General features: G+C 38.7%; 1 protein-coding gene across 1 annotated transcript in view; it reads right to left on the reverse strand.

Annotated features, from left to right (window-relative positions):
- Positions 1–275: 275 nt before the first annotated feature.
- LOC124597181 (proteoglycan Cow) overlaps positions 276–25,041 on the reverse strand; it is a gene marked incomplete at its 5' end in the record, with an annotated part of 285,759 nt that continues 260,993 nt past the window's right edge. Inside the window, 6 exons of the mRNA XM_047135921.1 lie at positions 276–2,079; positions 2,164–2,301; positions 3,314–3,571; positions 5,146–5,371; positions 7,716–7,930; positions 11,949–12,097. Coding sequence (XP_046991877.1) covers positions 1,961–2,079; positions 2,164–2,301; positions 3,314–3,571; positions 5,146–5,371; positions 7,716–7,930; positions 11,949–12,097 — 1,105 coding nt within the window. The remainder of the gene's footprint in view (positions 2,080–2,163; positions 2,302–3,313; positions 3,572–5,145; positions 5,372–7,715; positions 7,931–11,948; positions 12,098–25,041) is intronic.

Genomic DNA, 25,041 nt, shown 5'->3' on the forward strand with positions numbered 1-25,041 from the left:
TCATTACAAGGTGCTGCTCATTTACTGCCACCTGCAGCTTAAAGGTGAGTGCTGAAGATATAAGGTAGGCTCCTGGAACCGGTGACATCTGGTATATAATATGTAACAGCTGCACTGTCAGCTAGGATTACTCATTTGTGAGGAACTTTCTACACAGTTCCCATCCAGAGCTTTTTTTAATCATGTATTAGTTTAGATGAAGGACATCATATGGGAAAAAACATGATTTCATTCTGGAATGACATACTCAATTTCTATCAGAAATAATAACTGAATGTTTTAAAGGCTTTTTATTGTTATCTTTGAAAACATATACATGAGTTAATTAATGCCAGCTCTATTTCAGCATGGACAAATAGATGCTGGATATTGATGACTTATTGCCAGATAATTCTTTCACAGCTTATAAATAATTTTGTAAATGCATCAGTTTGATAAAAATTAAAGAGTAATGTTTTTAATGTAAAAATGAGTACATAGTATAATTTAAACTTTCAGTATACTCAACCTAATTTGATGTCTAACTTAGTTGCTACTCACACTAGTCTTATAATATTATGGCAACCTACCAGAAAGAAATATTCTCAGGCTTGACAAAAAGCAGTTCAGACTCTCTCAAGGGTTATTTACATGGAACAAGTAGCATTTATTCTAAGACATAAAAACACTTCTGTTTGAAGGTTTCATAATAATAGTTTTCTCTTACACTTCATATTCTAACTGCCACCTACACAGTATAAACATCCTAAGCAACTTTTTGAAAAGACTTGTTTCAAAGCTATGAAATAATAGAATTTGTTATAAATTTAGGTAACTAAAGTATAAACAAACAATAAAAATTGTGTCTACTCTATTAAGACAAATGCACTAGAAGTGAAGATGTTTGAACATAATTACACTTTAAAAATGTTATATAATGGATTAACATATCCTTCCTTTCTAGATGAAGAACTCCAACTAAATGATCAAAGTATGTCTTCATTATCACATCTTTTTCCTAATACCATGTACAGAAAATACTTTTTTCCCCAAATATTTGGAACTGAGCACAGGTAAGAAAATATGATACTAAGGTATATAATGAAGTAATAGTTCTGATTTTTTAAAAGTAATCCTTGAACAAAGTGGAGACCTTTGCCTCATGTTCTGGTTTTCATGTATTAGGTATTGTGCATGAACTGATCAAAAGCCAAAGAAAGAAACACTTCTCCATTCTTTTACCCAAACTTTCACGATATGACTACCAAAGACAAATCTATAGACACACAACAATGAGTTACAAATTGTGTTAGAATAAATGCCAGTATTGTATACCATACATTTACATAATCATTACTCAGAGCAACAATGCTTGAAGCTTGAAAATTTTACACATATATAGAGAGCTTTCTTATAATTTTTGTTAACATAATGTGAATGATTTCCTATGTGTGTTTCTTCTTCCAAAAAAAGGTTTCTCTGAAAACATTTGCAGAGTACCCACAACTCTGACTCAGTGGCACAAAACAACTGAGTTCCCTGTGCAGAAGCCTGCTTACTGTTTACGTACTTTGTGTAAATGTGTTAATTTCTCATCGGAGCTATGGTTAAGATTTACTTTCAAGTTACTGTTATAAAATGGATATTTTCAGAAGCAAATATTCATTTTATATTACATCATGAGCAAATACAAACAGTTTCTCATAGTCTTATTGGTACTGTTACTGTGTGTTAAAGCAAGTTATATAGTAGTGCTGCACAAGTCCCAGTTAAAGGGGAGAGTGAGGGACAGTCTCTCATTTTGGAAAAAAAGGATGATTCTTCAAGACAGATCTATGATGATGGGCACCACCACAATATAGTTTTTCTTTATAACACAAAATTGTTTTAAATACACTTGAAGTATGTAACTGCTTCTATACATTTGTGTTGTGCTACATGTATGATTGAGTTTGCCTGTCATCAGTGCAGTAGGACAGGTCTAGAAATCAAGTGGCTGGTCAGCACTTCCTTCAACATCTTGTTCTGTGTCATCATCCTCGTCATCATTATCATCTTCACTCTCTGTCGGACTGCTTTTGTTTCGCTGCACTGGGGGTTCTGCACATAAATGAACGACAAATTAAGTTAGATGCACCTAATACAACTTGTACTCCAGTGCGTTGTAAATAGGTGAGGCCTTACCACAACTGGGCTTTCCTCTTGTACGAGTGTTTGGTTTCTCAACTCCATGTTTATCAACACACCAACACATACCAACTGAAGTGTGACACTGTGTAGAGCGATAATAGCCTTCATCATCACAATCTGGTATATAAACTCCTAAAATGAATGAAAGAATGAGTGTTAATGCCATGCTACGTACAATACAATCATAGTTGATATTAATAATATATCTCAGCAAGTTTGATATTTTAAAATTTTACAGAATTCCTTCTGGAGATTCTCTGTGAAAATTGTTAGTGATTAAGACTTATAAGAAAAATCCCTCTGAAAAGAAGAACTTTCAGCTACAGATTATTCATTTTTGTGAACTATTATTGTCATTCACCTACAACTGGTAGATGACACGTAATGACGTGCATACCTGAAAGTCCCAGCTATCTCATGCTCACCATTTCTTCAAGCTTATATCTCAGTTCGACAATAGAGACAAACCAAATGGCATTTCCAAAAATTGTGTTGAATATATATATTCAGTATTTTAACTACAAGAAAAACCACTGTCAACTTTTTATGGCCTCAACAATATTATGAAAAAGACACATTGCTACTCACTGTAAAGATGACACATTGAGTTTGCAGTCAGGCACAACAAAAAGACTGTTATACATGAGCGTTCAGCCAAAGCTGCCTTCATCATAAAAGGGGACACACACACACACACACACACACACACACACACACACACACACACACACAAAAAAAAGCAAGCCCATCTTACACACAACTGCTACCTCCAGCTGCTACGGACAGAATGTATAGTCGTAGTGACTGGAGATAGTGGTCATGTGAGGTGTGCTTGTTTGTGTGAATGTGTTCATTCCTTTTTTGAAGAAGGCTTTGGCCAAAACCTCATATGTAACAGTCTTTTATTTTCACAATATTGTTGATATTTCAATCTGAACATTTCTATGGTCATCTTCAGTCATAAAATAATCCATCCACACCCCTGTGTGTTTGTATGGGGGTGGGTGCACCCATCAATTGATTATTAAACAATTTGTTAATTTTCCAAAACATATAAAAACAAACTGGACAACAATAAACAGCAACTACACAGTTTAATAGGTTAACAAGTCCAGATATACCCAATAAGAGGTCATAAGTTTACCGAGTAAATCGGGGCTTATTCTCCTCTTCACAGCAGCACATGGCCGATCAGTTTTATCAAAACAGTGACACCATTCCCTGGGTGACACAAAAATGTCCCGGTCAGAATCACAAGCATCTAGGAATGGTTTGATGCAGCGTTCACTCTGATCATGCTCAAGGTCATAAAGTTCTTGGAGAGACAGCTGGTCATCGGCATCCAAATCAAGATGTTGGAACATCCATCGAACTTCTGTTTTGCATGAGCTGGGGAAATGTGCTGAAAGAATGCAGAGCAGAGTTATTGCAATTATTACTATCAGAAAAGCTACAGATTCATTTTGAAAAGCAACAAATAGGAAAATATCATCAGAACTAATTACAACAAATAGTTCCCCACACTGAAATCTAAAAGAACAAAGAAAGCATTCTTTAACTTTCCCTAGCAGCAGCTTCATTTCAGGTAAATAAACAACAGTGCACGACTTTTAAAGTGTACCTCTTGTGAAATAACAGCAAGTTGGTGGTGGCTCCTGCACTATGCCCATGTACCATCATTCAGAACTTCATAGTGTAGAAACAGCCCCCAACTAAAGTCTCTGGTGAAGTCCCTATTTTACTAACAATCCCTAATTTGTTCCTGATTTTCCTTTCTCCCCTCGCCCCTCCTCCCTCTCTATTTCCCTCCCTCTCTACCCCTCCCTCCCCCCCACTCCCCCCTCTCTCCCCTCTCCCTCTCTTTCTCTCTCTCTCTCTCTCTCTCTTTCTCTCTCTGACTTCATTTTACAATTCTGTTAAATGTGCATGACTATCCGCCTTAGAGTGACGGTCTGGATCTTAATAAAACTTTTTCCATTTTTTGTTGTCATTAGCAGTGAAACACATTTTAGGAAAATCAGTGCCTTCACACTGTAAGTTATTTATTTTACCATTACTGTTCAAAACCAGAGTTAAGAACTTAAGGTATATGTGGGAGATACAGCAGATGGAGAAAAATGTGGAAACACCAAAAATCTAACACATTATCATGTCTAATATGGCACAGAAAAACCATTAGCATTAGCATTCCAGTCATCTCAGACTGGGTACATACAGTCCTGTACAGTTTTCAAGGGAATCTTATACCATTCTTCCTGTAAAATAATGACAAGTTCAGGTAACAATGTTGGAGGTGGATACTGATCATACACCTTTCTCTCCAAAGTCAACCACAAAGGCTAAATAATATTGAGATCTGGTTACTGTGATGGCCAAGGGAGATGTGACAATTCATCCTCATCCTCGAATGCACCAGTCCTGCATGAGGTGAGCTGTGTGAACAGGGAACCTGTTGTCCTGGAACACAGCATCACAATGGGGAAACGAATATTGTATGAAGGGATAGACATGATAGCCAAAATGGTCACATAATCCGTTTCAGTGGTGTGACCTTGCAAGAATACCCATGGGACCACGGAATATGATGCTGTGGCTGCCCAAAGCATCACCAGACCCCTTGGGATGTAAACACAGCCAAACATTGGAAATAGTCTGAAAGAAGATTGAACCAACAAAATGGCAGTCTTCATTCCCCACAGCCCAGGTTTTATGCCTTCAGCAATATGATTTTCTGTTACTGGCATTTGCATCACTGATGAGTGGTTCTGCAATTTCAGTTCATCCTGTAATTCCCAGCTTATGGAGCTTCCTTCATGTTTCTCATGGTGTTTCCATATTTTTGTGCAACCCCTATACATTTCTGCTATTAGTGAAGTGAGATATGTCAAGTTATGTGCTTCTCATGTATCAAGTGTTCCTCAGCTTATTAATAATTACAAATTCACACAGTAACATATTAATGCAAAGTAAAGTAACCTTTGCTCCTATTGTGAGAACGCCTGCGCTTAGTCTCTGTCATAACAACTGAGAACCAGTCAAGCAGTCTGTTTCCCATGGCCTGCAGAGCTGATGGTGGACATTCCTTGTTCCAGGATGAAGTGTGACTTGGAATCAGCATGGGTTTTGTGTCAAGGACTTCATTGTAGCCACGCTGGCGCTCCTTATCCTCGGAATATGGGGGATTTGTAGCAGTGTAGCTGTCCTGAAAATATACAAACATACTTTTAAGGTGTGTCAAATGAAACCACTCATAGGGACTCTCTAAGAATAATTTTTTTATTGAAAAATTATCTGTATCACAAATTGAGTGTGCTATCTTACTCTTTACATTGCAATAGGAAAATCTGATCATTATGCCTCTTTTGCAGTTTAAAAGCAAAGCCAACAGATGTTGTATTAAATATATATAGATATATATATATATGTGTGTGTGTGTGTTATAATTATCACATAAAAAAAACTAATTAACTTTTTGTTTGCTTGTCTGAAGGTTCACATCTGCAGTTGTGGTACAGCATTACAATTCTCACACTCACAGTACTGTAACATATTGCAATCCTGAGGGCTGCAGAAGTCTTAGATTGACCCTACATAGCAGTAACACACTGCTTTCAAAAACAAATTATTGCACAGTATTTCACTTTATCAGTCGGTTTTAACATCCTCTAGTGGCATGCTGCAGTACTGTTGCACGGGATTTCATTGTCGGTTAGGACTGCAGATGTGTACTTGCAAATAAACAAAAAGACAATTAAGTAACTTTATTATTTTTAGGTGATACTTACATCCTTATGATGACCCTCATAATCTACAAAAAAATTGTGCTTATAGAAATATTTCTTGCCAAGTGGCAAACTTTAACAATTCCATTTTGGTGGATAACAAAGTTTTAAGCACTTTGGATGTTAAGTCTTTAAAATATGCTGCTTCCCCAGTTATGGCTGACATAAATAATGCACGAATTCTAAAGAAAATTAATGCTTATATTGCTAACCACCACTGCTGCTTACTATTACTACAAGAGTGAATTTTGCAGGGTTACACTGATGGCTACCCCAAAACAACTTTTCTACATATTGGAAGAAAAACAGGCTGTTCCCAATGAGCAGTGCTGCTTGTGCTCAATAAACAATGTCAGTTGTCTTTCTGCAGACAGGAATATTCAGTCGCTGACTAGAAAACCAAATAATTTCTAAGAGTGGCAATTAGCAAGATAAGTTTTAATTTGCTTTCAAATTTTTGCCTTATTTATGCCAGCAGCTTGGTAAAGACCTTTTAGTATTAAACTCCAAACCCCCACTCTGAATGCCAGATAAGGAGGCGAAGTCGACATGGATGCTATTATTGTGCACTGCAATTATGTACAACACATTTCACCTGCAAATAATCGTCGTTAATAGCTCGAAACACCATCAAGAGATTCATCCACTGCAAAGTGAGTGTATCAATTCCGAAATTACTGATGCGGCCCAAGAAGAGGTGCAATTGCCTTAGAAAAATATAAATAGTTACTTGATTAATGATTTTTATGCCTAAAATTCCTTTGTGTCCAGTTGGGAAACAGACTGGAATGTTTGCACCAACGAACCAACCAAAGAACTTAGTTCTGCTTATTCTCACCTTATGAATATCTTTTGGTGTATGGACCGTGAGAAAAAGAGCTACAGTACTTAAACATTGTGTGAAATCAAAAAAGCAAACTCACATCACACACAACTAATTGTTTCTCATAAAAACCCATTTCATGTGAGCTTTGATCCACTACGTAGGAACAATATGATTACTGCTTGAAATTCTTGTCCTTGACTAATGAAAGCATCTCTGACTGTTGATCTGAGATCTGTCCACATTATTTAACATGTCATCTGTTTGCTACCTGGTCTTAAATCATATGTTTCTCACAGATATTAGTTTTTATTTTTCTGCCTATTTACATTCACACTTAATTTCCTGAATTGGAAAGATATTGTTGTATTTGTGTCAGAGGAGGATATTTGATATTCACGAGCAGTCTACAAACAACTAATATTCTGGTAACTGGTGACTTCTACAAATTTAGCACATATTACACCAATTTACTAACAAATAAGCAGAAATCTACAGGCTGCCTAAGAGTTTGGTAGATAATCTACCTGAATTCCAAGGTATTTCATGAGGTTTCATGTTATACTTTACCATATTTAAGAACAGTCCTCATGGTAAAGGACTACCAAATGCTTTTAAAAGCAAGAAGAGGAAGGGTCACACAAGTTAACAACAACACATTGTTACACTAACTGTAAATAGAACACAGATGTGTGGAGTCATGAGAAAGTAACTGAATTATATATCCTAACAGAAGAAATCAATAGGTAACTAACATTGGAACTCTTACAATTTTAGGTAACAAACTGACAACACAATTTCTGAAACATAAGCAAAACTTTTTCAGTTCTGGTCCAAGATATTTTGTACCTACACTATTAATGAATAGTTATGCACTGGTATTTTTTCATGAGTCTTCTGGGTAAGAATCAACTACTTATGTGACAATTGTTCATATTTACCTTATTATACTTTGTGTACTTTATGTACTTGTAGTGTTTATTCTCATATTTGAAGTCTTCTGGTGTGAATGTGTACTTGTCCTGTGGCAGCCGTTGCTGCTGCTGCTGCTGTTGGACTTGCTTCTTTTCTTTCTCTGCTGTCATCTTGAACTTGTTCATCAAGTTGTTGAGGCGCTCAGTTTGCCGCTGCTTCTTACGGATGTGAATGTCACTTTCTGTAAAGTATTGTGACAGTATAAAAACTTTATGCTTTGGTAGAAACAATGGACTTTCTACTCTTTGCCTTCTTTGCAAATAAGCATATTCAAAGAATTCTTTTTACCTAAGAATTAAACTGATCTGCACTATTTTCTGATACTTTTTCTCATGGTTAAATGAATGATTGGTGAATGATTTTTTATTGGTCCCATTTGATTACATTATGTACAGAGTGTGTATTTGTAATATAGGACAGATCAACTTTTTTAAAAATTTATTAGCTTCTGGGATATGGCCATACATCCATCTTAATACTGTAATGTCAATTGCTGTTATGCAAATGTAAAGATACCACAACACCCAATCTCCCTGAGCAGAGAAAATCTCTAACCCAACTGGGAATCGAACCCAGGGCCCGTTGGTTAGCAATCTACTGTGCTGACTGCACAGCTACGGAGGCAGACAGGTCAGCTTAATCTAATATCTTAAAATATTTACACACATATTACCATATAAGACAATGCACTACAAGCTATTTACATACAATATATTACAATATTTTTCACTGATTGCAGTACATACATATGACTAATAACAGCATTCCTCATTCTTTGAACATATATTCCTCTACACTAAAAAATTCTTTTCCCATTAAGTAATCCTTTAGAAGTTTCTGCAATGTCCTTTCACTCATACTGTTCAGTCGACTCTTAGGAAGATGTGTTACCAATTGTAGACCTGAGTGTCAAGGACTTTTTCCAGCAGTTCTCAGTCTGTGTGGTGTACTTCACAACTGGCCTTTATTTTTTTGTGTCACACGAATGAACATCTGCACTTTTCTAGTTACGTGTGGCTTTGATTAATATTATTGTTATATATACATACGGGGCTGCAAAAGTCAGTTTGTTTAGATTATGGGAGGTAGTAGCCCACTAGTCTGTTTGGGTTTTATTCACACGGCCCCTAATACCATTCTTGCAATACAAAAATTCTTCTTGTATTACTGCTGCTGAAGTTTACCCGAACAGTAATTCCCTACTCTAAGTATTGTTGAAATAGTGCATGGCACACTGTAAACAGCAATTTTTTGTCAGTCTAATGTGCAAGCTGTTTTTTGTATGCTGTCCCTATTGGAGCTTATAAACAACTTCAATTCCCAAAAATTTTATGGAGGTAGCTTCTTCCAATTTTGTTTTATCTATGAGATCTTTCTTTCCTGTGTTCATGAATAACAAGAACTTTCTTCTACCTTCAAACCTGATATGTAAATAATATAACATATCCTATTCAAGGTACTTACATGAAGTCATAATTTTGATCAATACAATGTTCTTATGGCACTGATACTACAGTTATTAATAGAGAAGTTTGTAACATCTCTTAGCAAAAGACATATTATATGTGGTAAAAAAAGAAAAGGAGAGAAGAATAATTGAACTGGATGATTGTAATTGCGTGGACAACGATTGTGTAATAAAGAGAAAGCATTGTGTGTCATGTTTTGTTGTTGTATAGAATTATGTACTGATTTTTTTAAAGATAATATATGTGTCGGCGAGTACTGAAACCGCCACAGACGATAGTTGTTAAATATCAATGCGAGAATATGTGACTACTATAAATATTAGGGACCAAACATTAACTTCTCTGTCGTCTTCTTGGAGTCACGTGAGTGGGAAGAGCCTGTGACGCTTGCGTAGCATTCTTTTGTCAAGATTGAGAGAGGGACGCCATTAGACATTGATTTGGAAAGGTGTGTAATAACTTAATCTGTTTAAATGTTTTGAATAGAGTTACTTAGTGAAAACTTGCATTATGATTTGTAATAAGCTTGCCTGGCATTTTATCCCATCCCTTTAAGACATTTTCAGTTATTTAAATATTATTCGTGGTGCAGAGCTGCGCTACGAAAGAACGAGCCGCTGCCGCGGCGCATTCAAACTGCATTAAATGAAATCAATCATACCGCAAAGAAGCGGGCAGGTAATAGACAACTAAAATTATTTCTTTCAGCTTTCGGAATTGCAGAGCAGAGCAGCAGATTTTATGGTGTGTTTTACAGGTTGACGCGGGCTGCTGATAATATATTATTAACAGTGCAAAAAGATAATTTACCTTCATAACATAAAAGAAATCTTGCTGTGCGTGGTTCTGGTCTGGGCAACCTTATAGTAAAAACATCTTTTTCTATGTTAATAGTCTCATGTTCTCGTGTTAGTCGTGGTACTTATTGGTATTTTACTGTTAACAAAAATCCACTGCAAAATTTTGATGTTGAACAAACATTGCGTACTGTAACATCAGTGTTGATAACGAAATAATTTTCATTAACCTTATGTTGAATTTTATGGCGAGTTACAGTAACGAAAAAATGTTCCTTTAATAGAAAGCCAGATCCAGAATAATAGAACATAATATATTTTGTTTTGTTGAAAAAAATGGCTCTGAGCACTATGGGACTTAACTTCTGAGGTCATCAGTCCCCTAGAACTACTTAAACCTAACTGACCTAAGGACATCACACACATCCATGCCCGAGGCAGGATTCGAACCTGCGACCGTAGCGGTCGCGCGGTTCCAGACTGTAGCGCCTAGAACCGCTCGGCCAGCCTGGCCGGCTGTTTTGTTGAAAATGAATGATCCAAAGAAAGTCACAGCACAGCATCACTAAAAGGTATTTGGGGGCTCTTTTCGTAACAACATATTTTATCTCATATATTAGTTGTTACGCGAGTAATATTAAAACAAAGTAAATAGTAGAGCCGGCGAAAAGTTCTACAATATACTAATAGCTCCTCTTCCATATCTTTGTGTTAGACAACTGACTCAGCAATAGCAACAATGGGTTACTTGAACAATATATAATGAAAAGAACCTCCTCACATTGCCACATTTGTCGACTACTTATGGTGTGAAGATATATGGTGAAGGATATTGAAGCATTTTATCAATGAAATTTGTCTGCATTATAATACAGATATAATGAGAGGACTGTTGTTGGTGCTTCTGAGTGAAAGTAAATGAATCCATGATCACAATTCACTGAAAACATTGCTTTGCTCTTAATTCCAATGTATGTTAGCATTTAATGATATCCTCTGAACCATTCACCTTTTTTATATGATTACCCGAAACAGACTTTTGCGTAGTTATTCCCTGTCACATTTTACAATTCTCTTGTCAGTCTTAGAAACAGAGCAGCTGAAGGAAACCTTAAGAAACAAAAGGCTGAGAAAACTGAGTTATTTATGTGATTTAATATTTGGTATGAGTTAAAAGAAAGGTGGAAAACGAATAGCTTCTGAGGTCAGAGGTTCAAGGATAGTGATTCTTGTGGGGGGGGGGGGGGGGGGGAGAATAAAGGGTAGGAAGAGTGGAAATTATTAGAGATAAACAAAGCACTAAAGACTGGACAAGGATAGGGAAGGAAATTGGCCATTTCTCCACTCAAGGAACCATCCTGCTATTCGACAAACTGCCTGTTAGCTTCTGTGTCAGGTTCTTTGGTGATGTTCGTCTTATGATTTTCCAGACGTTTCACCAGCACGAATGGCTGGCATTGTCAAAGTTTTACCCTCCATTGCTGATGGTGAACTGTGACAGCTCCATCCACCACCAGCAATGGAGGGTAAAACTGTAACAGTGCCAGCCACTCCTGTTGGCGAATCACCAAGAAAATCGTCAGACGAATGCCAGTCAAAGAACCTGAGACAGAAGCCACAGGCAGTTTGTCAACAAGTGGCCACAAAAGCCTTAACAATTTTGTATCCTGCCATTTACCATAATCTCTTCAGGAAAACAATCTAGATGACCAGTTTGGTACTTCAGCTCCATCCATCAGAGGGAAAAAACACACAAGATCTAGAGTTCTTACCACCCAGGTAGATTTAACTTAGCTGCTTATATTAAGCAGTAAGAACAAACATGATTTCACATAACTAGTGAACTGTAGGTGAAAATCAGTTCATCTTGTGTTGCAAGATCAGTTATCACCAGAGTAATTGCATTTACTGAAAATATTGTTTGACACCTTACCTTTGCACGGGCAGAACCCCTTGCAGCTGACCCTGATTGATGTGTGGTGGATGCAGTTATGATAATCCAAACGGCACAAGGAGCTGTAGGTGCGGTTGTCTGTGCCACACAGGAATGTCGGCTTCACAACAGGGCATGGGTTGCATCGCCTGTGGACAAATGGAATTGTGTCACAATTTCTTACAGTCTTATTTCAGTTCCTTTCAAACATTGCGTGCAGGGCAGAATAATGAAATGCCACTTTAGTAAATGTGGCAGAATTGGTGGTGGTGGTGGTGGTGGTAGTAGCAGTAGTAGTAGTAGTTTTAACAGCAAGCACTTGATTACAAATATTACCGAAATGCAGTAAATGAATATATAACGACGAAAATAATCAATTATTGACAATATAATCTAAATGGATAGATTTTTTCAATCTATCACCAAGTGGCGGCAGGAGAACACACGCACACAAAAAGGTTTAATTTTTACAAACTTTTGAGCCTGTGGCTCCTTCTTCTGGCAGAAGAACTGAAGGGGAAGGATGTGGGGTGAAGGAAAAGCACTGGAAAGTGGTACAGTTCAGAGAAGTCACCCAAAGCCCTGGGCCAGGGGAGACATACCGGACGGGATGAGAAGGAAAGACTAATTCAGACCGAATTGTTGTGAATACAGTTTTGATGTGTACTAAGTTGTCACGTAGTTTGTCATGTATTCACGTTCGCTGGACGGCGTGCAGCTACTTTTAGACACAGAAAAACACAACAAACATGACAATCTACGTAAAAGCCTAGTGAGCACCGAAACTGTATCCAAGCCACTACCGCAATATCTTGACCGCAATCCCAGTTGTATAACGGTGACATACGTAAGTTCACGTTTTCTTCTATGTTTACTAACAGCCATACAGTAGCAGAAGACACGGCACACGCCGAAAAAAACGAATCGCAGACAATATGCCGGAAACAGCGGCAACAATCGTAAAACCATGCTGTGACGTACAGTAAAAAAGGTATTATGAAATTATTCAGAAAACAATATGTGGAACCAAACAGTGCACATTTAATAATGTTTTAGAGGTACGCTATTTCTGCATGTTTTAGTAAAAAAAAGAACCCACTGATGATGGCAATATTTGTCGCTGAAACTAGTTTGGGAATAAATAAATAACAACATGTGTTTTGAGTCAAGGCGGACACACAATAGCATATCGTCGTTTAGTTTCATTTCTCTAGCAAGTTCATCTTGGACAGTACTGAATGCCTTCAAAAAATCTAAGTTTATTCCTATTGAAGTGTTGTTTCTGACTAGTCCCATTACAATCTTTTCAATGAATTGCGTAATAGCTGATTCTGTACTCTTGCCTCTGCAAAAACCATGTGGATTTACAGTCGATCCTCTTTCACCAAGCATAATTCGTTCCGTAATCTTACTCGTTGTGCGGGACATTCATTAAGCGAAGCATTTATCCCATATAAATTATGTAAAATGCGTTGATACGTTTCACGCAGAAAAAGTACTAAACGTTTTATCTTTTCATGCCATTTATTCAAATAAAATTATACCGACAAGTTTATGTACTTTATTATTCACTATACGTAACTAAAAATTTTACTATGAAGCTATCTATATTCATTTGTTTCTGCCGACGCTTCAGATTCAACACTTGGAGAAAATTCAACACAGCATTATCGTCAAATAAATTTGTAAAGCGCGTTGCTACTGCTTTACTGGGGTAATGATTTTCAATGTACGATGCAACCGATTCCCATGCTTTCAGCATTTCTCTTATAGCGCCAAAAGATTGCTGCTTTGCTGTTAACACCTCCTCCTCCTCTGAAGAAGAACTCCCACAAGTTCCTGTTGTGAAACACACTGCAACTCCATAAGCTCTTCGGTGGCCATTTCTTGGCTGTGATCTTCCTCAAGCTCATCAATATCATTGTTACCCCTTTCTAGTTCCATGCTCTTGGTAAAAGATGCAATCTCGTTGACTACTTTGAAGCATCTATCTCCTTAATCTTGTTCTTGTTCTTGAGGGTAGTGCAAACAGATGACGTAGAACGATTGTATGTGCGTTCGAGGTTTTCAACGACTTTACTTTCCATTCCAAGGTCATTTTCTTTCTCTTATGGTCGTCTTTGTGTGGCTGTATTTCGGGGACATTTCTACGAAGGTTATTAAAATCTGCACAAAAAAACAGCGTGTGAACACAAGTTTAGAAAAATATATGATCACAAGCTGCACTAAGATGGTAGGAGAAAAAGCCAGACTGCATCACGTACTGAAGACATTGTTGATATGCGGAACGTTTCCCCCGCCGCGCGCAAACGGTTGGTGACGTCACATTAAACTGCCGTCATTCGTTATGCGAACTGCGCGTATGGGAGTGCTCATTAAGCGAGGTTCCACTGCACAGACAAGAGACTGAACTTTTCAAGGTAATTTGTTACTGTAAGTTTCATGACTGTCTCCATTACTTATGAAAATACAGGTAACAAAGCTACTAGTCTCAAATTTCCCACTTCATATATATTACCCTTTATGTATAGTGATTTTATTTTTTATGGAAACGTTCCTTCTGATAATGATGTGTTCATCATATGTGAGAGTGGATCTGATATGACAATAGCACATTTAATTAAGATTGAACCAGGTATCTCATTGATCCCTGAAGACATTTTATTCTTCATTGTTTTTATTCTTGTAAGAGTTTCCAATTTATTTGTGGGGCTTAGTAACATGGAATCAACACTTTGTTCTCTTGGAACTGAGGTTTTACTATGCCTAAAGCAATTTTTACTCAGTTTGACTGGAGTATTTGTGAAGTGGTCATTTATGTAACTTGTCAGACTTAGATTTCAGAGTAACATGCTGTGATGACTTTGGAATAGTGTCATCTTGCTTTTAAACATTTTTGTTTCTTTCTTTTTTACTACATTCCATATTCGTTTTGATTTGTTTGTTCTCCCTATAACTGCTTTGTCACTGTGCATTTTGTTGGCTTTTTTATAATTTTCCTATAAATTTTCTTATATGTCTTAACGTGTTCTGTTAAGTGTAGCTCCTCATTGGCTTTTCTGAGTTAAGATGTTTTGTTATGTGAATAGATACTCTGATAGCACTGGCTGTTGTTCCTTGGGATGATACTGATTCCCATGAATTTTTTGGAAGAACATCTCAAAATAGGGACATGAAAGTGCTACAAAATTGCATTGAATGATTCTTTGTTTTAAAAATACATTTTCCCAAGTTTCTGTTTGCTAACATTTGAATAAAAATACTCCTCTTTTCTTTGTAGAGGTCTCTCTTACATTCCTACTTATTTTTTACTGCCTTGGGTACAGAGGAGTTTATACTGTTACTACGGTGTTGTGTTCTGGTAGACCAAAGTTTACATTTAGAGCGTAAGTGGCAACATTTTCGACACTTGTGAAGATATTATCTAATAGGGAAGATGACAACTATGTCATTCTTGTGTGGTCTAAAAAGAGCAGTTTTGTATGAAAATTGCTTTGGATAGCCAAAAATGTGTATTTTGAGTTATCATTACGCCTGTAGCTGCGGAAAACCGAGAATACTGTTTTATGCTGTTCAACTGAGATGCTCTCCACAATGATCAGTTGAAACCAAGCACCAAGATGTCATATCAAAGTTAAATTTTATGCCAATCAATGATGCATGTTTTATAACACAGTCTGTAGAGCATTTTCGGAAAAAGAAGAACTGCATATAGGAATGACAATCTGACGCACATTTCAAACCTCTCACTAACGTTCGTTCAAGTGATCACAACCCTAGGCTTGGGAACTTATGTGAAATTTATAGAGATGCATGTCATGTTCCATAATTTGTGAACATATGTATAAGGCAGAAGTTGTTGGCTATGCACTAATTGTCTGTCTAGAATTAACTCCTATAGTGAAAAGCATGCCGATCAGCATATCACATCCAGATACAGCATGACACTGCACTCCCATTAGGCCCCACTCCATTTTAATGCAGCTTGTTGCACAGTAATTTAATTAATGCAGAAAATTATAAAAATGTGCACTGTATTAAGGATTCTTTTGGTTAATTATCTGTGTCTAATTGTTTTAACAAACTAAACTGAGCTCAACTTTGCACAAGTTGACAATGCACGGAGAGGTAACATGGCCATAATTACAGTGTTTCTTTTTGGAAATGCAACGAAGGAAACGCTAATGGAGGCACTGCTTTCCATAATAGGTGTGTCACTGTTGGCGGTTTGATTTTGCAGCCTTGGAAGTTATAGAACATCAACTGATACTTTCGCTAAACTGTTTTGGGGTGGCGTAATGTATCTGTGAGGGCACACCTTGGTTACTGGAATAGGACCATCCCCAAACCGAACTGCGGGAAGATACAACAGAGAAATAAACGGGAGGTATGGCAATGTGCTTGGACGAACTCAAAGATCTATTGATGTTTTGAAGCAAGAAGATGTGGAAATGGCGACTGATAATGTAGAGGAAGGGTTACGATAGGAGCAGATGGCATTGTTGCTGAGTTCAATAAGGAGGCCTGTATGATGTACATGCAGCATTCTTTTGAGCGGAATAGCTTCAGAGGAGCTGCATCTAAGTTTTTTGAGGTGAGAACAGTATTTATTAGTAATTTAAGCTGGTGTTTATTATTATTATTATTATTATTATCCGGTTTCACAATGCAGCATTTTACATTTTCCGGTACCCCAAGATTACACATCAAATCTGATTTTCATCCTGCATTGAGCTGGTGTTCTATGACGAGTTAAATTGTGAGGGAGAGCTGGGGAAATTTTACAGTTGAACTATACCTAAATATACTTTTATTTTTGATTGAACATAATTCCAGCTGATACCACTGAGAAGTATGAAATCTGTGAATACTATTTTATCAGACGGAAAAATTATAGTGGACTTAATTATTTCCATCTGTGGTGAAGCTCTAATAACGAATGGTCATTAAAACAGTTCAAATCACGGAGATTTGAAACAAATTACACTTCCTTTACTCATCACTACATATTCAGCAGTAAACACAGTAAATATTGTGGCAAAATATTTTTGTAAAACAACGAAAACGTAGGACGTTAAAACCAGTAAACGGTTAGTAGCACTAAAATAAAAGTGGCTCTGAGCACTATGGGACTCAACTGCAGAGGTCATTAGTCCCCTAGAACTTAGAACTAGTTAAACTTAACTAACCTAAGGACATCACAAACATCCATGCCCGAGGCAGGATTCGAACCTGCGACCGTAGCGGTCTTGCGGTTCCAGACTGCAGCGCCTTTAACCGCACGGCCACTTCGGCCGGCGATAGCACTAAATGTACGAGATTATTAGCAGACATGCACCTACTGGAGGAATTGCGGGTTCTAGTTCTTATATTCCGCAATCTTAATGAGATCTACCTGGTGAAGGTAAGAAGTACATTTAAAGAAACATTTCCGGAATGAATACAGGGGATTTCCAGCGTGCTGAGCAGCTTAAAAACTGACAGACGTGCCGAGATATCAACAGTGAGGGAGTGTATAAACACTGCGTTTGTAATTTACTGCAGTCTTTCTGAAACGATTTTGCTCTAGAAACGAACAAAGGAGCTCATTTTCGCAGACGAGCTTTAATTACGTTATCGCATCTCTGGAGCGGTGGGACTGCAACCGCCTCCTCATCCACAGCCAGACCTCCGGGGATACTCTTTTGTTTCTTAAACAAGAGCGAGGCGACAGCAGAGAGGGAGTTTCGCAGTGCGTTATACAACTGTATTTGGGTTGTATACAACACCCGGCTCGCTTCGCTACTTGAGTGACAGAAGGCATGATGAATAGAACCAATTAACGACATTTGTTTCAGTGAGGGTTGACTGCTTTCAGAGGTTATTCATTAACTGTTGTACGAGTAAAAAACAATAAGCGGAGGAGGAGGAGAAAACATTAACTAAAAGGTGATAGTCGGCACGTTTAATTGCATCACGCGATGCGGAAGACAAAACCCGAATTTCGGAAACTTTATCGCTGTCCTGTTTGCGTGCAAGACCAGAACTGAATGTCCTTGTCCTTCGTTCATTGTGCTACTTCACGCCGAGCGTACCAGAAATTGGAGCTTTGTAAAGCACAGTAGTGTGTTAGTTCAAATGAGTGGATTTGGTGGAAGGCATACTTGCTTGTCTTTTTTTATGGTTATTATTTCCGCTTCTATGATGATGTTTCTTGTTTACGATGTATTCGGGGAGGGCATACCGCCTACCGGAAACATAAAGCGAAGCCAAGAATTCTGTTGATAAGTTTACGCTTTTGTCTTGGTTTATCAATGTTGAGTGGAATACTCTTTCAAATTCTGAAGGTGGCAGGGGTAAAATATAGGGAGCGAAAGGCTATTTAAAATTTGTACAGAAACCAGATGGCAGTTATAAGAGTCGAGGGACATGAAAGGGAAGCAGTGGTTAGGAAGGGAGTGAGACAGGGTTATAGCCTGTCCCCGATGTTATGCAATCTGTATATCGAGCAAGCAGTAAAGGAAACAAAATAAAAATTCGGAGTAGGTATTAAAATCCAAGGAGAAGAAATAAAAACTTTGAGGTTCGCCGATGACATTGTAATTCTGGCCGAGACAGCAAAGGACTTGGAAGAGCAGTTGAACGGAATGGACAGTGTCTTGAAAGGAGGATATAAGATGAACATCAACAAAAGCAAAACGAGGATAATGGAATGTAGTAGAAGTGAGTCGGGTGATGCTGAGGGAATTAGATTAGGAAATGAGACACTTAAAAGTGCTTTTTGGGGAGCAAAATAATTGATGATGGTCGAAGTACAGAGGATATGGAATGTAGACTGGCAATGGCAAGGAAAGCATTTCTGAAGAAAAGAACTTTGATAACATCGAGTATATATTTAAGTGTCAGGAAGTAGTGTAGCCATGTGCGCAAGTGAAACATGGGCGATAAATAGTTTACACACGAAGAGAATAGAAGCTTTCGAAATGTGGTGCTACAGAAGAATGCTGAAGATTAGATGGATACATCTTGTAACTAATGAGGAGGTACAGAACAGAATTGGGGAGAACAGGAATCTGTGGCACTACTTGACTAGAAGAAGGGATCGGTTGGTAGGACATGTTCTGCGGAATCAAGGGATCACCAATTTAGTATTGGAGGTCAGCGTGGAGGGTACAAATAGTAGAGGGAGACGAAGAGGTGAATCCACTAAGCAGATTCAGAAGGATGTAGGTTGCAGTAGGTTGCATTGTATCAATAAATTTTTTTCCCTCAGGTATCATACTCTGTATTCGCTGAATTGTTCATAGGATTAATTAATTTTTGGTTGCTGGAATTATTCGCTCAAACAAAAATCCCTTGTTTACGTAGATTCTCTTTATAAGCGGATATACGTTTTCGATGGGTTGATCCTCTGTCTCTGTTACGAAGCAAAACTCATCGATTAAAACGGTTTTCCTGGTGTCCGGATCAGTGTCATATGTGCCACTTTCAAGCTGTATTCTAGAGCATCCGGAAACGTTCGTTGACGTACGAAAACCTTATAGAACAGTATTGAATTTTTTTCCCTTGAAAAATTCGATCTATGTGAAAGGGACGTATGTCCTGGTGACAACCACCATGTGATAACGACTAAACCCTCGTAAATTGTAGCCTCTTTAATCTTAAACTAACAAATACAGCTTCAGTCATTGTTTCCATGCCTCTCTGTCCCCCGCTGCCCTCTGCCAGTCGCAGCCTGCGACTTTCTCGATTTCTTTATCCTATCGGTCGGTAAGTCCTGCACATTTCCGTTTTAGAGCCTTCAACCTTTCCCTAAAATTCTGAACTCCCGTGACTGCTCTTCCGCCTTCACTTCTTTTCCGTTCTTCCTTAGCGACACCATGAAATGACTAACATAGATCTCTCATCTGTTCGAAGTCTTCTTTTGAAGGACGCGTTTAAAATCCGGTTTTCACAGCCGTATGTTAGTACGAAAAGTTCGAAAACAACCTTTTTTAAGTTTGTTGACGATGATGAAGTCCCATACTCCTTGACAGAGCGTAGGGGAACGATGCGGGATGACCCGCACTGCCGCACTAGGCAAGGTCCTAGTGGAGGTGGTTTGCCATTGCCTTTCTCCGACCGTAGTGGAGGTAAATGATGATGGAGACGACACAACAACACCCAGTCATCTTGATGCAGGTGAGAATCTCTGACCCTGCCGCAAACCGAACCCGGGACCCGTGCTCGGGAAGCGAGAACGCTACCGCTAGACCACGAGCTGCGGTTGGCATATTAAATTTGAAAACGTTTGCATTTCTTCCATAAGCCCTCCAACCTAGTTTGATTCGGCGGAAAATTTTGTCTCTTTGGATATGAAGTAACTGTTCCACATAAACATTTCCGTTAATATTTTTATTACATTTAGTGTTAAATATTATCTGTCTTGCAGTTACCCGTTACCAACCGTAATGGGAGTGAATGATGATGGAGACGACACAACATCACCCAGTCATCTCGAGGCAGGTGAAAAAATTCCTGACCCGCCGGGAATCGAATCCGGCACCCCGCACTTGGGAAGCAAGAATGCTACCGCGAGACCACAAGCTGCGGTTGGCATATTAAACTTTAAAACGTTTGCATTTCTTCCATAAGCCCTCGAACCTAGTTTGATTCGGCGGAAAATTTTAAGTCTCTTCGGATATGAAGTAACTGTTCCACATAAACATTTCCCTTAATATTTTTATCACATATAGTGCTAAAAGTAAAGGAAACAAAAGAAAAATTCGGAGTAGGTATTAAAATTCATGGAGAAGAAATAAAAACTTTGAGGTTCGCCGATGACATTGTAATTCTGTCAGAGACAGCAAAGGACTTGGAAGAGCAGTTGAATGGAATGGACAGTGTCTTGAAAGGAGGATATAAGATGAGCATCGACAAAAGCAAAACAAGGATAATGGAATGTAGTCTAATTAAGTCGGGTGATGCTGAGGGAATTAGATTAGGAAATGAGGCACTTAAAGTAGTAAAGGAGTTTTGCTATTTGGGGAGCAAAATAACTGATGATGGTCGAAGTAGAGAGGATATAAAATGTAGGCTGGCAATGGCAAGGAAAGAGTTTCTGAAGAAGAGAAATTTGTTGACATCCAGTATTGATTTAAGTGTCAGGAAGTCATTTCTGAAAGTATTCGTATGGAGTGTAGCCATGTATGGAAGTGAAACATGGACGATAAATAGTTTGGACAAGAAGAGAATAGAAGCTTTCGAAATGTGGTGCTACAGAAAAATACTGAAGATTAGATGGGTAGATCACATAACTAATGAGGAAGTATTGAATAGGATTGGGGAGAAGAGAAGTTTGTGGCACAACTTGACCAGAAGAAGGGATCGGTTGGTAGGGCATGTTCTGAGGCATCAAGGGATCACCAATTTAGTATTGGAGGGCAGCGTGGAGGGTAAAAATCGTAGAGGGAGACCAAGAGATGAATACACTAAGCAGATTCAGAAGGATGTAGGTTGCAGTAGGTACTGGGAGATGAAAAAGCTTGCACAGGATAGAGTAGCATGGAGAGCTGCATCAAACCAGTCTCAGGACTGAAGACCACAACAACAACAACATAGTGCTAAATATTATCTGTCTTGCATTTACCCGCTTGTTGTGCTTAACATTTCTTTTGGACTTTTTTAGGAACTATGTGGCAGATCCTTTACAGAGGACTGTAGTTCTATGATACGGTTGGCTAGGACTACTGTATCGTCTGCAGATCTCAAGATAACAAGTCCTTTCTCATTTATTCTAATCCCTCTTTCTTTCCAAATAACTTTGTACATCGCCACCTCAAGGACGCCTAGAACTGATAAAGAATCCTTTAACTTGGAAATGAGTTGAGGGTCTCAACCAGAGACTCCGTTGCTCTGCGACGCTCTTGGCTGCAGATGTTGTGTTTATCGAGGTAAAGATCGAATATGACTGCGAAGTTACCTGGACGCAAGTAACCAGTCTTGGTGGACTCAAGTTAATAATTTCGTCATAACCGTTGTAGAATCATTCAAAGAAAGACCACGCTCATTAGTGTGGAAGTACCCTGATTGGAGGACACTTTAAGCTACCGAGTATGGATTTATTGATGGTAGTACGGACAGAGAGTCTTGTGAAGTAGCTTCGAGCACAGCTGAGCAGCTAATTCTACAATACACATGCAATGGAAATATTTTAGACCTTGTAGCCACAAACAGGCCTTATCTTATTGACAGTGTCAGTATAGAAACAGTAGTCAAGTGATCATGATACCACAGCGACGATGGTCACTTAAGTTAATAAATCTATCACGAAGGTTATCAGAGTTTGTATGCTAGGAAGAGCGCATAAGCAGCTGGCAGAACACTACTTACAAGTTAGACAATGAATGGGCATCTTTTAGTTCCAATATAATGGACGTAGAGGAAGTATGGATAAAGTTTAAACTCTGCCCTGGAGAAGGGTATCCCGAGTAAGTGGATTAAAGACGGGAAATACCCACCGTGGTTTAGTAACAAAATTCGGAAAACGCTGAGAAAACTGAGACTGTCGCATTCTCGGTTCAAAAACGAACGCACAAACGACGACAGGCAATAGTTAGTAGAAATTCGTGCGTCTGTAAAAAGACCAATGCGCGAAGCATACAACAGCTTCTGCCGTCACACCTTAGCGAAAGAACTTGTCGAGGACCCGAAAAATCACATGAATAGGAACAATCCTGTAACGTTCTAGTACAGTATTAGTGGTATGCTGGTTGTGCAATCACGTCGATTAAATACCTAGGCGCAATGTTACAAAGCGATATGAAATGGAACGAGCACTAAAGGTCGGTTGTGGGACAGAGAAATGGTAGACTTACGAAAAGTGTAGCTCATCTACAAAGCAGCGTACAGAACACTAGTAGGACTCGAGTGTTTGGGATCCGTATCAGGTCAGAATGAAGGAAGCCATCGAAGCATTTCTAGTGGGCTGCAAGATTTGTTACCGGTAGGTTACATCAACACGCGAGTATTACGTAGATGCTTCGTGAACACAAATACGATCGCTGAGGCGAAGACAAAGTTCTGCTCTCAAAACGCTACTGAAAAAGCAATTTGCAGCGGAGTGTGCGCTGATATGAAACTTCCTGGCAGATTTAAACTGTGTGACAGACTGGGTCTTGAACGCGGTACCTTTGCTATTGTGAAAAAAATCTCTTCTGTCGAACAAGTGCTCATAGCTCTTACGGTATTTACTTTACAACCCACGTTTATTAGACTTTTTTGCTTCGAACGATCGTTGCTGTCATATCCCTGAATATTAACCATTCCTCCAGACACACCCTGTATACGGACATTAAAGTGAGTATTTGAAATTTTTCTATTATTTCCCAGAACCTACTTAGCGAGAAACGCCAATACTGCCAAATACGCGAATTTATAATACAGGGAAGTTTGCTAAAACAGAACTCCGTTTTTAGCACCAGTATAGGACAGCTTTGGAAAAAAGAGCCAGAATTTCCACACTCGGTTACTCGGTTAACGCCGCTCCAATAAATCTGAATCCATAAGATAAATACTGCGGCGCTAAAATAACGGCGGAGGCGAAGTTCTGCGGATAATGTCAAATGTAAACAGACGGTATCCGAAGCGAAAGCTGAAACTCAAACAACTTTGATATCTTTCGCGAAAGGAGCGCCTACCGACGTAGGTTGAAAGTAAGGAAAACGGAAATACAAATTTCCAACAGTATGTAAAGGCGAGACAGATGCGTTCCATAGCTTTGAGGTAACTAGAGTCTACTCTTCGGATAATAATTTTTGATCGCGCAATACTAGTGATACTAGTGTATCAATATTCGTCAAAAAACGATGTTCCGTTGCAAAAATCTCCGGTATGTGGATGTGAAATGGTACCGGAAATATGGAACTGCCCAGACTCCGTCACACACCCATTACGACCTGATGTAAAATTTTAATTGCTCAACGGAATTGCTACCTCAAAAATGACCTTAACATTGAATCCTAATGTGAGGAATCGCTGAATTTATTTGTCAATCCACGGGCGTTCGTAGCAAGTTGTCGGTTGTATTTATGAATACAGGCGACTTCTGGCACACTACATAGTAGTGGAACATTTCATTAAGAGTTTAATCGCTAATATGACCGACTTAGGCTGCGCAGTAAGATCTTTTCACTACGACAGGACTGAGTAAAGACTTGCTAATAGAGGGTGACAGCTATTGAACTATATGAAATAAAGTCGTCATAACTTCTGAACGGTTTGCGTTAGGACGTACAAACTGAAGGGTTGGCCGCGGGGCATGATGGGAATTAGTATGCGCTGTATGGTTTACTTTAGCGACAAAGCCCACTTTTGTTTGGATGGATTCGTCAATAAGAATAATTGACGCATTTGGGGGACTGAGAATCCGCATTTTGCGGTCGAGAAGTTTCTTCATCCTCAACGGGTCACTGTGTGCTGTGCACTGTCCAGTCGCGGAATAATCTGTGTGATATTTCTTGACAGCACGGTGACTACCGAACGGTACGAGAAGGTTTTGGAAGATAATTTCACACCCATTATCCAAAGTGAACCTGATTTCGACGAGATGTGGTTCATGCAAGACGGAGCGCGATATAATCGAAGCAGGAGAGTGTCTGATGTCCTGGAGGAGCACTTTGGAGACTGGATTCTGGTTCTGGGGTACCCAGAGGTCATTGACATGGGCCTCGATTGGCTGCCTTATTTTCCGGATCGGAACACATGCGACTCCTTTTTGTGGGGCTGTATAAAGAAGAAGGTGTACAGCAATAACCCGAAAACCATTGCTGCAGCCATTCAGCAGGTCATCGACAGCATTGATGTTTCGACACTTCAGCGGGTCATGCAGAATTTCGCTATTCGCCTGAACCACATCATCGCCAATGATGGCAGGCACACTGAACATGTCATAACCCAAATCCGAATATCTGTAGTGACATTTTCATACTCAATAAAGTGTGTGCACGCCATAGTTTGTAACTAATTTACGTTTTTTCATATAGTTCAATAATTGTCACCCTGTACGTAATTTAGTGACATTAAAACATTTCTAAGAACACTAATAGCAACTTGTCAGCCAGCATTCATAAGTTAC

The sequence above is a fragment of the Schistocerca americana genome, chromosome 1 (assembly GCF_021461395.2).
Source record: "Schistocerca americana isolate TAMUIC-IGC-003095 chromosome 1, iqSchAmer2.1, whole genome shotgun sequence".
In the NCBI taxonomy this organism is placed as follows: domain Eukaryota; kingdom Metazoa; phylum Arthropoda; class Insecta; order Orthoptera; family Acrididae; genus Schistocerca; species Schistocerca americana.